We start from the raw sequence: 16,254 nt of genomic DNA on the forward strand, positions 1-16,254 counted from the left end.
ATGATATATGCATTTCTAGACTATTTTTCCTGTTTTTATTGTTATTGGTTTCATTCCAAGACACTCTATTTCAGTATGATTCTAAATAGCTAAGAAATGACAAACACTTAACACTGAAATAGATTCTTCAGGAGTAGTTTGCACTGAGTTATCTTGTTGGCTTTCAAGAGATAAAAATTCTGACGTGATTGTAAATGTGAGAAATATGAAATCTGGACATTGTGTTAGGCATATGTTCAGGCTTATTAAAGTTAAGTTTAACCTAAATCATGTTTATATGCATGGCTGGACCTGGATACATGATAATTAGCCATAGCCATCTTATTAATAACATCCTTTATTTTAATTGCAATTTGACTTTTCTTTTTTGGATTTAGAACCAGCAGAGCAGTCCGTCTTATTCTGAGCCGAGAGGATGATATGGTAATCATGGGTGGCCGACATCCTTTTATGGCTAAATATAAAGTGAGTGCCACAAGAATTCAGTGAAAAAATACCCACCTGTATTCTGCAAATAATATTTCAGTGTTACTGGGTAATGTGTTCTGTTAATGAAAATTGGTATAACCAATTCAATTTTAAAACAAAACTACTAGCCAGGAATCCAGGAGATAGTTGCTGCACAGCCCCTTTGTCTGCTTCTACCTCTTCTCTTCAGGGTTTTGTATTACTATTTTTTCTAGTTCTTTCATGTTCTTAATCCTTTTATAGCTCTGTCTTCTTTCTAGGAACAGGAAGATAACGTATAGCAGACTTGTTCTGCAGAACTTTATTTTAAACTCTCCATATGGTTAGATTCACACAAAGAAGCAGCTAATTTTTCACAGAAACAGTGTCATGCAGAAAACTCACCTTGTGGAGGAAATTAATCTCTTCCCTGCCCTTGCACTGTCATCAGTTATAATTATTCATTAGGATAATTTCTGCCTTCTTTTCCCTCTCTACTTGTCATATAAATTATGTGTGCCAGCCACCATAATGGGGTTTAAATTCAGGTTTCTGCTGAATCAATAAGCTGAATGATTTCTCTTTAAAAATACCTTTGGTTAATAGCTCTCCAGTTCAAGCTGGATGCCTTTTAAGAGGGACTCTGAACAATGGGATTATACCTGGGCAATTATACCCTTACAGTCTAAGCTCCCCATCCCTCACTGACCGTACAGACCAGTAGGAATATTAAGCGTCTGGAGTCTTTGCATTCTTCCTGGATTTCTTTCACTGTCTGTAGCTGGGCCATTTCTTTTCTTATATCTAAGTGTGTAGCCTTTGCTAGAGATTGTAGCTTCCTTATCTTTCAGCTTGAACTGACTCTGAGACCTTCTTTTATTTGACTGGGTAACAGTTCGATATACATAGGGAAAAGTTCACAGCTTGCAGCCTAAGGCTGCTGCAAATTTAGCTGCTAATACTAAGCAAGTTACATGACATTCTATATAGGTAAAGTAAGAGAGGTTTTATAAGATGCTTCCCTAAAATTGAAAATGAGCTGTAGCTCGTGTGGAGAATTCAGGAACTGTTAGTAGCAACAGGTGAAAAGAGGGATGTGAGATAAAGATAATGTTTCTTCATTAATAAACATAAATGTCATATTCCTTCTGCCAGACACTATTCTTACCATTAAAGTGAGATTTGATTTTATCTGCAGTAAGCACTCCTTGGCGACACTCTTGTCAGCCATCTCAGTCAATAGAGAGATCCTTCCTTTCCTAACAGGCTTATGTTGTATATTCTGTGCTGTACCTATACAGATCACAGATGCCAGGAGGGAAAGCCTATATCTTAGAAATGTACTTTCTTTCTCTCTTGTCCTTCTGTAGTTTCAGAATGCTGCCCAGAGATTAATAGTGTGGTATGACCCTAAATGTGTGGCTTATGTTAATTGTCAAAATACACAAGCACTTTGGAAACAAATGAATGCTGAATTCTAAATAACTGTTGATCCTTCTAGGTTGGCTTCATGACTGATGGTAGGATCACAGCTGTGGATGCTATATATTATATTAATGGAGGATGTACCCCTGATGAATCTGTCCTGGTAAGGATTTTATACTGATGAACCTTACAACACTGAGGAGTCATTAGCTGGAAAATTATGAAGCCAAATTCCTTTGCCAATGTATTATTAATCATATAGACTTTTAATATAGGGATTGTGGGTTTTTGGAAGATTTTACACTGAGCAGGTTAACCCTTCCTTATTAAATTTAGTGGAGCATCTCACTGCTTTCTTATAGTGCCCTACACAATCACTTCATGAATGTTTTCTCAGGCTTACTTTTCTGTTATGAACATCTCAACTAACATTGTATTCCTTTTAAAATGTGTAGTTACTTTCATTTGTTCCTCCCTAAAGCTTTATATCTTCAGGGCTGGGAAAATCTTTCTTGGCCTTCAGAAAATTCATAGTGATAGTTATCCTGTTGCTATCCCTATACATTTCTATACTAGGTCAGCATTTATTGTGCTGTGTATACCTCAGTTCCTCACTTACAGGTCTGCAAACTATAAAATGTTTCTTGCTTTGATATTATCACTAGGTATTTGTGTCTGTTCAGGCTAATTTAGCTGTAACTGAAATGTTTAATGTACTACCCCTCATCTTCTTGTCATTGCCCCTCCTATGAGGATTTTCTGCATCCTGAAATCTGTCCGTGAAACTGCCTGTGGTATTGCTGCCTAACCTGCTTCTGAAAAATAGCTTAGGTTAGAAGAATATCCATTATTAGAAGTATGTACATTAATGCAGATCATGTCAGAACTGTCTTAAGGTGAAGTCCTACAATGATACAGTGAAGCTACTGGACCTAGCAGGAATAACCAAAGCTTGAATTTGTTATTCTGAGAAATCTACCTAACACTGAAGAGAAGACAGTGACTTCTTCATCAGGCATCAAACCTTTTTTTTTTTTTTTTTTTTTTTTTTTAATACTGACTCCTAGAGCCTAGTTTGAGGTCTCTAGTATAGCATTTTCCTCCTTATGTGGTTTTGAGTTTGGCATGTAAAACCTCTAAATGAAAAACGTAAGAACCAGAAGACACTGTAGACTGCAGTACCTCTGGTTTCTGGTGGAACTAAACCTTAAGTGTGGATTTCCATGGATGTGATAGTTCAGAATGCTTTCATCAGTTCCTTTTAAAGCAAAAGTAGCTTTAAATCTAAGCTGTCTATTTTTAGTTTGTGTGACTTTTGGTATTGAAGAAGGAGCAAAATCAATCATAAAATGACATATCTGCTACATCCTTAACTGTTGATAACATTCAAGTACAAGTAACATCAGCTGTGTTCTGTATCAAAAGAAACCCCAAAAATTAATATATTGCATGAAAAATGTATTAATGAAGTCTGTATGCATGCATGAATACTCTTAATACCAATGATTGCCAGAAACTTAATTTTAAAGCTAATTGTCTCAAGTTAAGCTCTTTTATATGAGAGATGAGGAAGATTTAAATGTAAGTTTGAAAGAAGCACTGTTCTGACATTAAACTACATCTGTTTGTTCCCTATCTCAGGTAGCAGAAGTATCCTTATTAAAAATGGACAATGCATACAAGATTCCCAACTTGAGGTGCTGGGCTTATGCCTGCAAAACAAACTTGCCATCAAATATAGCATTCCGAGGCTTTGGCTTTCCTCAGTCAGGACTGGTGACAGAATCTTGGATAACAGATGTTGCAGATAAAACTGGCTTATCACCAGAAAAGGTGACTAAATGAAGGCATCTTCTCTCCTGAAATGAAGTCTGTGGAATTGGAAATTTAAAAACCTTTAGATTAGTTTAATTGTTTGAACAGCTCTTTTCTAAGTCAAACATAATTTGTGCTGAAATAAAGTTTTTTTTAATCAATGTTTGGTTGTAGAATTTATAGCATGGTCTTACAAACTGGTAATTGTTAAAAAAAATACAGTGATCTTGTTGTTGTCTGTTAGTCCTCCCAGATGGTCAGTTTGTCTTTAACAGGATTGTGAGATAGCTGTAATTTCATTTTTTTTCAGATTAGGGAAATAAATATGTATAAGAAGAGTGAGCAAACACACTTCAAACAAACGCTTGATCCACAGAATTTAATACGGTGTTGGAATGAATGTATGGAGAAATCTGCATACTACAGTAGGAGAACAGCTATCAGTGAATTTAACAAACAAAATTACTGGAAGAAAAGAGGGATTGCCATTGTACCAATGAAATTTCCATTTGGACTAGGCACACCTTACCTTTCTCAGGTGAGTTTCATGAAGAGTAAATCAGCTAAGCATTTTATCCATAGAAGATTGCAGTCACTTTATCTTAGGATACAAAACAAATATGTTATCTTTTCTTGGAAAGTTATAATCCACCTGATGATTGTTCCCTGAAGAGGCTGTAGTAGCCTGTAGCTCTTTTGAAGCTGAGATCAAAGCTGTTTGGATTTCAGGACCCAGGCAGCTTGGACCCTGCCTACTGAAAGGCTAGTCCCATCTGTTGAGGTGCAGTGTTGGAATAGGTGAGTTGAATACACTTAGAAAAAGTTGTTGAAGTCTGATAGAAAAATGTTCATTGAATAATTTTTCCACTCCAGAAATAGTTCTGAGCCTCCTTTTTCTGCCTGTGGAGGTACGATGGGATGCTGCTCTTAAAGACTTAAGTCCTTTGATGCCATCAGAGGCTAAGGTTAAGAAAGCAAAAAAGGACAATAGCATTTTTGGTCCTTGTATTTTTTTTTATGTAGGTGTCCAGTGCTTCTGAAACAGACAACATTCTATCAATTAAAAATTAATTAATTGACGGACTTATTTAATATCAAACTGGCTGTCTCTGCTCACCATTAAAATCACAAGGTCTTTGTAGTCTACAGTGCTACTTCTAGTTGAGTCCAGGAATAATATCTCATTTGGAAATTCGGCCTATGCCATTTAAAAACCTCTAGGGCTCTCACGTGTCAAGGAGAGAGAAAATGGAACTTGCAGCAAATTGCACTTAGAGCCACTAGTGAGGGGTTTTCTCCAGCTTCTTTTGGAACCACTGAAATACTGTTGCCAGGTGTAGGTTTAGTTCAGGATCTAATAACAAAAAAGACCACAAAACAAGGCTTTTTGTCCTTTTCTTTCAAAGTTCATTATAGAGGAAGAGCAGCAAGTAGACTTGCAAATTTTGCCTTCTATTCAAAAGCACTAATCAGATAAACTGAAATACACTTAAACGCTTAGTATTTTTTTAAATTCAATTCATTACTACGTACAACACATTTCCTCATTAGTCTGATCTTGATTTTGTTTTTGTTTTTCAGGCTGCTGCACTGGTTCATATTTATACTGATGGGTCTGTGCTTCTGACACATGGTGGAATTGAAATGGGGCAGGGTATTCATACAAAAATGATCCAGGTAACAAATTATCTAAATAGGTACTGCCATGTGCTTTATCTATCATGCAGATAAACAATGTGAAGGTTTTCTTTTTGGTTAGTTAGTGTACCAGTGGGACAGTTTCTGTATCAGCATAGCCAGTACTACTTTACATTGATAGAGTTAGAAAGCAAAGGTACCTTCATTAATTTGCAGAGGCAGAAGGAAGGAAAAAATAGATTGTTTTTTGTTCTTCTAATAGCATGTGAAGAGGCTTCTTAGAAATAAGATTTTTGGGGGCTGATCCCATAAAACCCATAGTGAAAAAGGCAGAGATTATTCAGATTTATAGTAGGATATCAATAGTCAGGATGATAACATTATGATCCTATTTGGTTAATGGATAATTCTGAGACAGATCTGTAAAGGTATTTATAAGGTCAATCAAAGTTTGTGACCTGGGCTTGCATAATTTGCTGTAAGTCCTACAGGGTATAAGCAAGAAAATTAGGAATGAGTGTTGGACTTCAGAGTTTGAGTGCAGGTAGAACATTGTCCTTTTCTGTGTCTTACTACTGCCAAATTGGACAGAATTATCTCAGCTGGAGATTGGAAGAGAACTTGATAAAATTTTTATCTTGCCTGCTATCACTGACTTCTAGCAAATACTGGGGAATTGTTGGAGTGTTTAGATTTTTTCTAAAACAAAGAATATGTTGTTCCTGGAACAGGTTGCTAGTCGGGAATTGAACGTCCCCATGTCACGGATCCACTTCTGTGAAACGAGCACAACAACTGTTCCCAATGCGTGTGCCTCAGTAGGATCTGCAGGGACAGATGTCAATGGCATGGCTGTGAAGGTAAAGAATAGTACTTAGTTGAAAAAAATACCCTATCCCTTGAAGTGTATGCTTGCCAGACTTTAGGCCCTGGTGATCCCATATATATCAAGTTTGGGATTACCAATAGTACTGCTGGAGATGGCCAAGAAGAAACATGACTTGACAGTTTCTCTGGAATGGTGTTTGAGTTTCCAGAATATGATCTGGACTTTCCCAAAAAGGCTTATACTTGACAAAGTCTCTGTTTCATCTAACAAGCTAACTAGTCCTATACAAATCTTGCACTCTGTTCATGTTTGAAATCTACTGATTCATACAGGTCCCAGCCCTTGTAACTTAACCATTTAGAAGTTTCATGCCTTTGTAGTTAATATGACACTTCCTGCAACACCTTTTCAAACTAAGATGACAGTAAAGCATACACTAATTAAATAGTAACTAGAACATAACTTGAATAGTACCAAATGTATCTGTGTTTATTTTGTGATATATTCTCCCAATTCTCACCAGGATGCTTGCCAAACTCTTCTGAAACGCCTGCAGCCCATCATTGAGAAGAACCCAACAGGAACCTGGAATGATTGGGTAAAACCTGTGAATCCCACTGAATGTGTTTGAGTGCTGGCAGAAACTGTGATAAATGTACTGTAGTCTATAAATCTGCTCAGCCTAATAATCCTAAAGTTAAAAACTGTAGAAAAAGGCTGTGTCACAAAAAGGTGAAACTCAAGATAAGGTTCTTGGCCAGGCATAAATGATTATGTGGAAGATAAAAATTAGATTTATTGCTAGTGCAATATCCAAGTAACAAATCTATAATCTGTTAGAATTGATTATAGTAAAATCAGGTTATGGTCTCTCCTGTTGAGTCATGAGCATCAGTGAGATCCCCTGGCTTTCTAAACTGTTCAGAGGAGTCTAGGTGCAGCCAGGTCTGCTTAGGCTCAGATTTGGTCCACAGCCTATGTCTAAAGGGTTGCAGTACCTCAGCCACCCACCAAGCACCACACAACTGCTCACTCATTTCCCCACCAGTGGCATCAGGGAAAGAGTCACGAGAGTGAAAGCTAGAAAACTTGTGAGTCAAATTAAAGACAGTTTAATGGATAAAGCAAAAGCCATACACACAAGCAAAGCAAGTAATTATTTCACTCTTTCCCATGGGCAGGCAGGTGCTCAGCCATCTCTGGGGAGAGCAGGGTGCCATCACATGTCATGGTTACTTGGGAAGACAAACACCAGCACTTCAAATTTCCCCCTGCTTTACATACTGAGCTTGCTGCCATGTGGTCTGGAATATCCCTTTGGTCAGTTATCCCAGCTTCCCATGCACCTCCAGCCTCCTTGTTAGTGGGGCAATCCAAAAAGCAGCAAAGGCCTTGGAATAACAATAAAACACTAGTCCAAAACACTTAATCTCCTCTAATAGACATACAATTAATTTGAATCATTCAGATATACCAAAAGTATTATCAGAAATGTCTGACCAAAGAAGGAATGTTAATATAGGCAAAGTAACTTTGTATCTTGGGAAGTCACTACAACCCAACCAAAAGCCTCACAAAAATTTCTTGACTTGTAAATTGAGTAAATCTAACATGAGAATCACTCAAAGGAAATAGATTCAGGTCCTCATACTGTCACTTTTATAACTGGCAGAACTTTGTAAAGAGGAGCTGTCATTTTTGTGCAAATAGGTCATGCAGATCTTTTATGTCAGTGTGGTGGTTTGACCTTGGCTGGACTCCAAGTGCCCAAGAAACTGCTTTATCACTCCCCTTCTCAGTGAGATAGGGGAAGAAAACAGGATGGAAAAAAGCCAACAAGTCAGTGGGTTAAGATAAAGGCAGTTTATCAAAGAAAAAGCAAAAGGCTGTACATGCACACAGTCTCATGACCCAATATAATTAGTGACTTATCAACCAAATCTGGTTGGCTGCCAGAGAGACCCATCTCTATTGAACTTGATCAGAAAAACTGAGCAGGGCCCTTTCTGCCTAGGGCATTACCAGTAATAAAGATTCTGCAAGAACACTGCTGTTGACAGGTCTATTTCTTCTTGTATCAGATGGTTCGTGCAAAAGGAGTTTAGTTCTGTAGCTTTAGACACTGTGTGCAGCTAAACATGCTTAACTCAGTTTGTCTTCCTTTCTTTACAATTTTTACAGTTTGGGTTTTAAGTAAATATGTGTGGGTAAATATAGATGTGTAAATAAAGTAAATATGCCTATGCTGTGTTCCTTCCTGACTCCTTCCTTGGTTAACCATAAGCACTGCTATATTTTACAGATTGGAGAAGCTTTTAAGCGGAGTGTGAGCCTTTCAGCTACTGGCTATTTTAGGTAATATATTTTTGTTCCTTAAAAATGCATCAATTAGACCAGGACTGATTTCTGAAGATAATTAGTGCTGTAAAGAGAATATCCTGTCTTATAGGTCTTTCTAATAGCTCATTTTATGTTTTATATAATTAGTTGCTATAGGGGAGGGTTGGAAGCATAAAGTTTAGGTGTTAATTTATGTCCAGTCCTCTGTGGACTCTCTAGAAAGTATTAAGATAATATTTTTAATAATATTAAGATAAATGCCATCTTTGCTCCATAGTTTAACATTTAGCAAACCAGAAAGCATCAAGAAAGTAACTGCTGCCTGTAAGTCATGTGCAGAGTGGGATATCGGTTATTTACTGGAGCTGGATTACTATAAGCTATAAATATCATTGTTCCCACTGCTCTCAGAGCAGTCTCTTTGTCCTTTTATTTGAATTCTTTCACAATATTTATAAAGAGCCAGAAATGAAAAATTTTTCTGCTGTAACTCAGGTGGGATTCAAAGCAAAGCTTTTCTTTTGGCCTGCTGTAACTTATCTTTTTTCTTCTTCTGCTGGTAGTTTTTCCTTATCAATAGCAACTTTTCAGGTCTCTGGGCAGTCTGGAGTGAGTTGAAAAGGCACTTAGGAAAACTATACTTTTATAAAACACCAAGAAATAGTAAAATAAAATGTCCCTTCCTCCCTGTTCAAGTATGTTTTCTGCTTGTGCAGCTCTTTAGGAATGTTGGTATCACCACAGTAATGCACAAATGCACAACAGTCATACTTTGCTATTGATATTTAATTGTGTCCAAAAAAGCCTCAGATCCTGCATTGATCTAGTTTTTAGCTAGTCATATTCTCTCCTTCCAAGGATCTCAAAGGCAGCTGAGGTAAATGGATTATGAGGAGTTGAGTATATGGAATTTGCGTATCCCTTTTTCAGTGCACGGTTCTATGTAATTGCTTTATGACAATCTTAAATATGCTCAACAAAGACATTTCAGTCATACATAGTCAGAAAATACACCTTAGTCACAAAGCTCCCGTGTTTGGAAGATACCACATTTCACTGTTCTATGGTGTCCTCAGTGAATCCCACTCCCTTCTAAATAATTACACTTTTATTTCAATATTCCTCTTTTAACCCTCTCACTCAGTTCTGTAGGCTCTTTATGTAATTTTGACTTTTTCATTTATCTCTTGTAAATTATTCTTTCATAGGTTCTGACAAGTTTTCCTCCCTTTTTCTAAATTCTTTTATGTGCTATTACCCCAGTAACTACTATCTTAAATGTTTATTCTTTATTTGGTTACTGTGCTTTTGTTTGTATATTTCTAGGATTATGCTGGTTATAGAATCTCCTGAACTGAAATAGCTTGTTTGTCTGCTACAATTTTATATAAATACCAGAGGCATCAAACCTAAAGTAGTGGTGCTCTGTAGGCTTTCATGAAATTTTGAAGTTCTGAGCTGTTACTTAAGATTTCCCTTAAGATGTTGTACTTAAGATTTCACAAGCAGTTTCAAAGTTATGTGCTTATCTGCTTTGTTATAATGTAAACTGTGGTCAGTTTTCTTCTTGTTTCTTCCATCAGAGGTTACAATGAATACATGGACTGGGAGAAAGGGGAAGGACAGCCATTCACATATTTTATTTTTGGAGCTGCTTGTTCAGAGGTTGAAATTAACTGTCTAACAGGAGATCACAAGGTAATAACTGAATGTCAGAGAAGTTTTGCCAGTACTGTGAATAAGGTTTGCTCCAACAATCATTTAGATTTGGAATTAATAAGTCACCTGTCTTCATATGATAGTAAATATATCAATGGTGTAAATATGAATTATAGGTGGAGCACAGTGGAAGCTGTGCAGTACTAACCAGCTTCTGACATACATGTCAATGTCATATGTGTCCACCTTTTGGGTTATGCCTGACATCTAACATGTTCTTTGCTTGTTCTGTCCCTGTTTGCCAGCAAACAACTTATAGCAATATTCAACTTCCAGGCTTTTGACCATCTGGCCAGCTAAAGGCTACAGACTGATGATCATATGCCCTCTTTCTGTACATTTGTATGAGCGTTTCCTTCAGCAATGGGAAAAATCTGGCAGGGCTGTCTCTGGCTACACTTCTGTAAAAGCTGAGACATTTTGCTTGTGATGAGATATTGGAAATTATTCTGAAATTATTTACATGGAGGGCTTCTATCTCAGCATTTCTTATTTCACTGAATTCCAACTCTGACCCACAGTATTTTCTAATGCTTTCATTCCATCTCTCTGGGTGATATAAATTCTAATTTTATTAACAGAACCTCAGAACAGACATTGTTATGGACATTGGATGCAGCATAAATCCAGCTGTGGATATAGGACAGGTACGTGCCTAGAATTTTCTGGTGCCTTATTTCTATTACGCTGTTGTCCTCATGTGAAATGATGATTACCTCATTAATTCAGAAAATATTCATTTTTTACTAGTTTATAGATCATATTAGAATGTCTTTTGTCTATAAGACTTGCTCCAATTGAATCAGTGTCAGAACTCTATAGATGTCAAAGAAGCTTGAATTTTACCCATGGTTTCAGCCTGTAGTGCTTCCAGAATGTGTGTGTGTCTTCTACGTACTGGACTTAAATCCTGTTTGTGAACTACAGTCTCCAAGTTGTTTGATCTGCCTTCCCCAGTTGATAGCAAGGACACATCTTTATTCACAGCAGGCTGGTCCATAGATCTCACCACTTCATTATACAAGCATTTGTCCTCTCAGGTATGAGAGAGGAATGTGAAAGCTTTTCCATTGCAGTTGCCCCAAAATAGTGAAGAATCTCATTAGGCAAACAGAAGTGCGTTAGGCCTCACATATATCACAGTAACAGCTAGTGATACAAAAGAGTTCTTGGTGAAGTTTTCTTGGTTAACCAAACATGAGTACATAAATGCCATTTCTTTTCTTATTTAAAGATTGAAGGTGCTTTTGTTCAAGGTGTTGGACTGTATACAATGGAGGAGTTAAAGTATTCTTCAGAAGGAGTCCTCTATACTCGGGGTCCAGATCAGTATAAGATCCCTGCTGTTTGTGATATTCCAGAACAGTTTAGTGTTTCCCTGCTGTCACCTTCTCAAAATCCTTATGCCATCTATGCATCCAAGGTAAGCCAATCATCACAGGGCCTAGTTCTTAGATCCCAAATTGAGAAATTACTTTGATATAAAACACATATAAGTTTTCAATTCCTCCTTACAAGTGTCCAGTAAATTGTTTTATTTATGACATTGGGGAAGCTGATAGGACAGAAAGCCAGATATTGTTGTGTCACTTTAATTGTTGGCAAGTAGTGATTTTAAGATTTTGTTAACAGACTGTACACAGAAGCTGCAAAATCAATTTAAAACCATACTTTTAAATGTGGTGATAAACTGAAAAGTTAGAATAAAAATATTAATTGACAGAGAAATCATAATGTCATTCAGAGGATGCAGCTTACTTGTGTGTACTATGCAATACAAAATCGGTCTCTGTGTGTGTATTTATATGAGACTGGCTTTTTAAAATCTTTTTCAGGGGATAGGCGAGGCAGGATTCTTCTTGGGATGCTCTGTGTTTTTTGCTTTGAGGGATGCAGTAACTGGTGTGAGGAATGAAAGAGGACTGAAAAAGACCTTTGCACTGAACAGCCCCCTGACTGCTGAGCAAATACGAGCAAACTGCGCTGATGCCTTTACTGGGATGGTAAGAGAAGGTGGGGGAAGGCTCTGTGTAACAGTTGCTGATTTTGGCACCCCTAAAGAGTGGATTGCCTAATGATGCCTTCAATCAGTCATGCTTAAAATTCAGCTCCTTGTAATTGAAATGTCTGCTACCAGGTCTCATTTACGCAAGTTATTTAACAAATGCCATTCAAACATTGTATTGGAATTTCTCTGGGTTTTGGTTTTGTTTTTTTCTTTGAAATTTACATAATTTTTACAGCCTTCTCTTTCCCTGAACCCTCCTCCTTTCCTTCTGCATGTCAAATCCCATAGAGGATTAAATAGCTCATCCTATTAATGTGCAATGGATCAGGCTCTAAGCCTCTTCAGTCTCCTTCCAGGTGCTTTGCCCCACTGACTGCATGCTGGCACTGTCACTTCATTGTAGTACTCCCTGCGATGCCCAGTTCTCTTTGGGAGAGAAAAATTAACTCAGAGCTAACACAAAGAGACAGAAGAAAAACAAACAAGGCAATGCACTTTGTGTAATGCTGATCCTTTATGCTCTGTTTTCTGCAATTGTTCACTGTAGTCATGTTCCCACTGCTATTACAATTCTTTTTCTGGGTAAGTTTTTACTTAGTGAGGCAAGGTCCTTGCCAGCATATAAATCCATGCTGTGCCCTGAACCTCTGAGGCTCTGCTATGGAAACTCTTGAGCTCTCATTCACAGATTACTCCCATGGTATTTCTGTGACTGTGGTGAGGCACCATTGGCCCCTGAATCAGTAGGTTTGTGGGCTTACTCTCATTGCAGGAGCTTGTAGGAGGTGAGGTCCACCAGAGCAGGGACCATGCTTCTCCACCCTTTAGTCCTAATCCCAGTTACCGCTGACTTGGAGGCACCTGATAAAGGCAATGGTGGGAGGTTGCCTGTCAAATAAAGTCACTGTTGTCATTTCTTGCTTATCTCTTAGATGGCAAACAATGAAGCTTCTTCCTCCTTGGGCCACATCTGTGTGAATGACAAGCCATAGTGCGTAAGACCGGAATGGAAAACTGATTTACTGCCCCAAGATGCACTAATCAACACATAGATAAACGTATTTTCTCTTTTCCTGAATAGAATCAGCTACCAAAAATATGCACTTCATATCTTACATCCTTATCTTCATTCTTCCTCCAGTGTACTCATTACAGTATTTTGCTTAAATGACTGCATTTAATTGTCAGAAATAAATCTTCTGCATTTGAACCATATATTTTCAACAAAAAAGATCTGCTGATCAGCACAGCTTAAATGCTGCAGGAGAGGAAAATGTAAAGGTATGCTAGATAACTTACTGCCACGTATTACACTAAACCACTTCATATGATAAATGATTTTGTAATGGCTTCAGCTAATTTTCTAATTTAGATTTGAGTCTTGCAGTGAAGTGTGAGTGCAGAGATCTTTGTCAAAGAATCAGAACTTGTTTGTTGGATTCAGAATCTTTTTGACCAGAAGTGATGCTCCGACTTGTAGAAAAGCTGGTTACACTCTTCTGGCACCGGTATCTTTGTGTTAAAAACATGCAAGAAACAACAGTTATGATTCTCTTTTGCTATGCCAGGCAAGTTGCCGTGGCTAGTCTAGATATATAGAATTTTATCCCAAAAGTTGACAAAGTTTTAATTTCCACCAGAAGCTTTCTTTATCTCATAGAGCAAGCCAAAACCCTCTGAACAGAATGGGAAAATTGACATGGAATTCAGTGTTCTTTGAATGGGAGAATGGATGACATGTCAGCCTGCAGGCTCTTATTATTTCACTGCCTCTCAGTGTTCCACAATTTCTCTTGTCTTCCCTTCATTTGTCAAGCTGAGATGTATCTGTGACAGAAATCAGGTCAGTCACTTTAACGGCTTTTGCATTGGCTATTAAGATACAAAATCTTTATTGTTTCAATTTGTCTCTGTAACCGTGATGAGTTGGTGAAATGCAGTTGCTTAAACATAGGTGTCTAGACCATTTTAGATGTCATAAGACAGTAGAGACATGGCACAGGAGAGCACAGGACTGGAAGAAATGATACAGCACCTTGAGACCAGGCAGGTAATAGTAATTGTAATCAGTGGAGGTGGTACTGAAGGTGACTAAGACAGCTGAAGCTTTTTTGGGGTTTACTTAATTTTCTTTGCTTTCTTCATAATTATTTGGCTTTTATATATTGTTAGAAGTCAATAAATTAAATGTGAATGCTGCTGCCACAGTTAGTTTTTCTGATTTGAAACATCTTCTTAGTCTCACTGTTTGGTGTTACAGTCTAATTATCAGAGATGCCTCTGCCCCACCTAAGGTGTAAATGAGACCCTGTGCCAATAATCCCATGTTGATAACAGCCCAAAACGTGTGAATGCTGGGATATACTGAAGCAGGGAGCCTACACATCTGCAGAACTGGGGGGCAGTTCTACTGTCTCTTGTCGTCCTGCGTACCCATGCACCAGCAGGGGTGCTTGTTCATTCCGGGCAAGTCAAACCTTGTCAAAATCTTGCCCAAACCTTGCAGGCAATGACATCTCCCCACCTGCAGTACTGAAGCGTTCACACTCCAAGGATTCATCACATTTAAGACCCACACTTTTTCTGCAGTACAAATCTTGTTTCCTTCTCAGTCATTATTAACAAAGATTCCTCCCTGCCACTTTATAAGTGGCTCTTTTGTCTAGTTGCCTCAGTAAATTCTGTAAGTGTAGCAAATATGGGTTATTGAATTTTCTGGGTCTGAAGCATATTAAGCTGTCTGCTGACTTTTAAGTGTTTAACAAACTTCCTGGAAGTTAGAAATTTCAGCAGTTGACCATCCTGACAGATGACAATATGGCTATGTGAGATTATGAAAGAAGTATTCTTATCTACAGGGAGGAAGGTAAGCAGAAATGTTAGGCTTCAAAGGCACTGACATACTGGATGGCTATTGGCACATGAATGTGCACTGTAACTGCACAGTTACACCCAAACTGGAGATAGTTCAGAAGAACTCTTGATACTGATTTTCTTCATGAGAGCAATTTTCTGTAGCAGTCTACCCCCCAGTAGGCCCATTCCATGTGGTGAAAGCTTAAACACCTAACATAAATACTAGGTTCTGGTTTGAGGGTTAGCCTGTAAGTTAGATGTTGGACTGCCAAAATCAAGATTTGGTCTGGTTCTTTCTGTTCTGAGTAGAATCCAAGCAGTCAGGTTCAGACTTTTTTTAATCCTCACTCGTGGTTCAGTAGCTTCTTCCAAAATTCTTTTATTGCATTCCTCTAGCAAATATTTGTGGGCGGTTCTTGCTGCTATTACACAACCATCTCCCAAGCACAGAAGTTCATTTGAGTTCTGAAAATGCATGGCACAGTTCTTTGGTTTGTTATGATATCACAGAGTGCTATTTGCTGCAAGGCAGTTGGCTTGTACACATTTGTCAGAGAGTGCAACTTTCTTATTTAATGATTGCATCTCAGTGCAGAACATTCATAGTAAGGCATAAAATCCTTTATGAAACCATGAAATGGGAAGTAAATCTGCCTTTCTGCTACTTGCCCTGCTACTTGCCCTGCCTTTGAGAGACTCATGCTTTAGAATGCAAGTATTGAATTAATGTTTTACAAATCTTATACTTGGATTAAAGATCTTGGCTAAACTGCTGCTGGTTGATAGAGCCGGTCAGACAGAAAGAAGATGCCACCATGTGCTCTGCATGTTCAGACTGAGCTGCCAGGAGGAGTGCACTGCTTCTCCAGCCTACACGAGGTGTCCATAGCAGTAAGATTATGATTGGTTCCACAGAAATGTAGTGGTTTTTTGTTTTTCAGGTATGTCATTTACCTAGAAGGCCTGTCCAGTGTTGCAACAGATCTTTGGCTTGTCCACTGGTCTTTTAATTGCATTTTCTGTAAAGATAGGTGTTTTTCAGGGATTGCTTCTGCATATTTTGAAACCATGATTCCACATGGCACTTATCAGATATGAAAAGAACATACATTATATTCTCAGGAGGGAAACAAGGCTATATATATCTATTTTCTTTCTGGTAAGAAACAAAGTGGCA

At 37.9% G+C, this 16,254-nt stretch overlaps 1 protein-coding gene across 1 annotated transcript in view; it reads left to right on the forward strand.

Moving 5' to 3' along the window:
• Positions 1-14,423, forward strand: part of AOX1 (aldehyde oxidase 1) — a 36,913-nt gene extending 22,490 nt beyond the window's left edge. Inside the window, exons 23-35 of the mRNA XM_058027638.1 lie at positions 378-465; positions 1,949-2,035; positions 3,514-3,705; positions 3,998-4,225; positions 5,269-5,364; positions 6,057-6,185; positions 6,678-6,752; positions 8,457-8,509; positions 10,078-10,192; positions 10,795-10,860; positions 11,448-11,636; positions 12,049-12,216; positions 13,154-14,423. Coding sequence (XP_057883621.1) covers positions 378-465; positions 1,949-2,035; positions 3,514-3,705; positions 3,998-4,225; positions 5,269-5,364; positions 6,057-6,185; positions 6,678-6,752; positions 8,457-8,509; positions 10,078-10,192; positions 10,795-10,860; positions 11,448-11,636; positions 12,049-12,216; positions 13,154-13,213 — 1,546 coding nt within the window. The 3' untranslated portion in view covers positions 13,214-14,423. The remainder of the gene's footprint in view (positions 1-377; positions 466-1,948; positions 2,036-3,513; positions 3,706-3,997; positions 4,226-5,268; positions 5,365-6,056; positions 6,186-6,677; positions 6,753-8,456; positions 8,510-10,077; positions 10,193-10,794; positions 10,861-11,447; positions 11,637-12,048; positions 12,217-13,153) is intronic.
• The last annotated feature ends 1,831 nt before the right edge of the window (positions 14,424-16,254 follow it).

The sequence above is a fragment of the Melospiza georgiana genome, chromosome 7 (genome assembly GCF_028018845.1).
Source record: "Melospiza georgiana isolate bMelGeo1 chromosome 7, bMelGeo1.pri, whole genome shotgun sequence".
In the NCBI taxonomy this organism is placed as follows: Eukaryota; Metazoa; Chordata; class Aves; order Passeriformes; family Passerellidae; genus Melospiza; species Melospiza georgiana.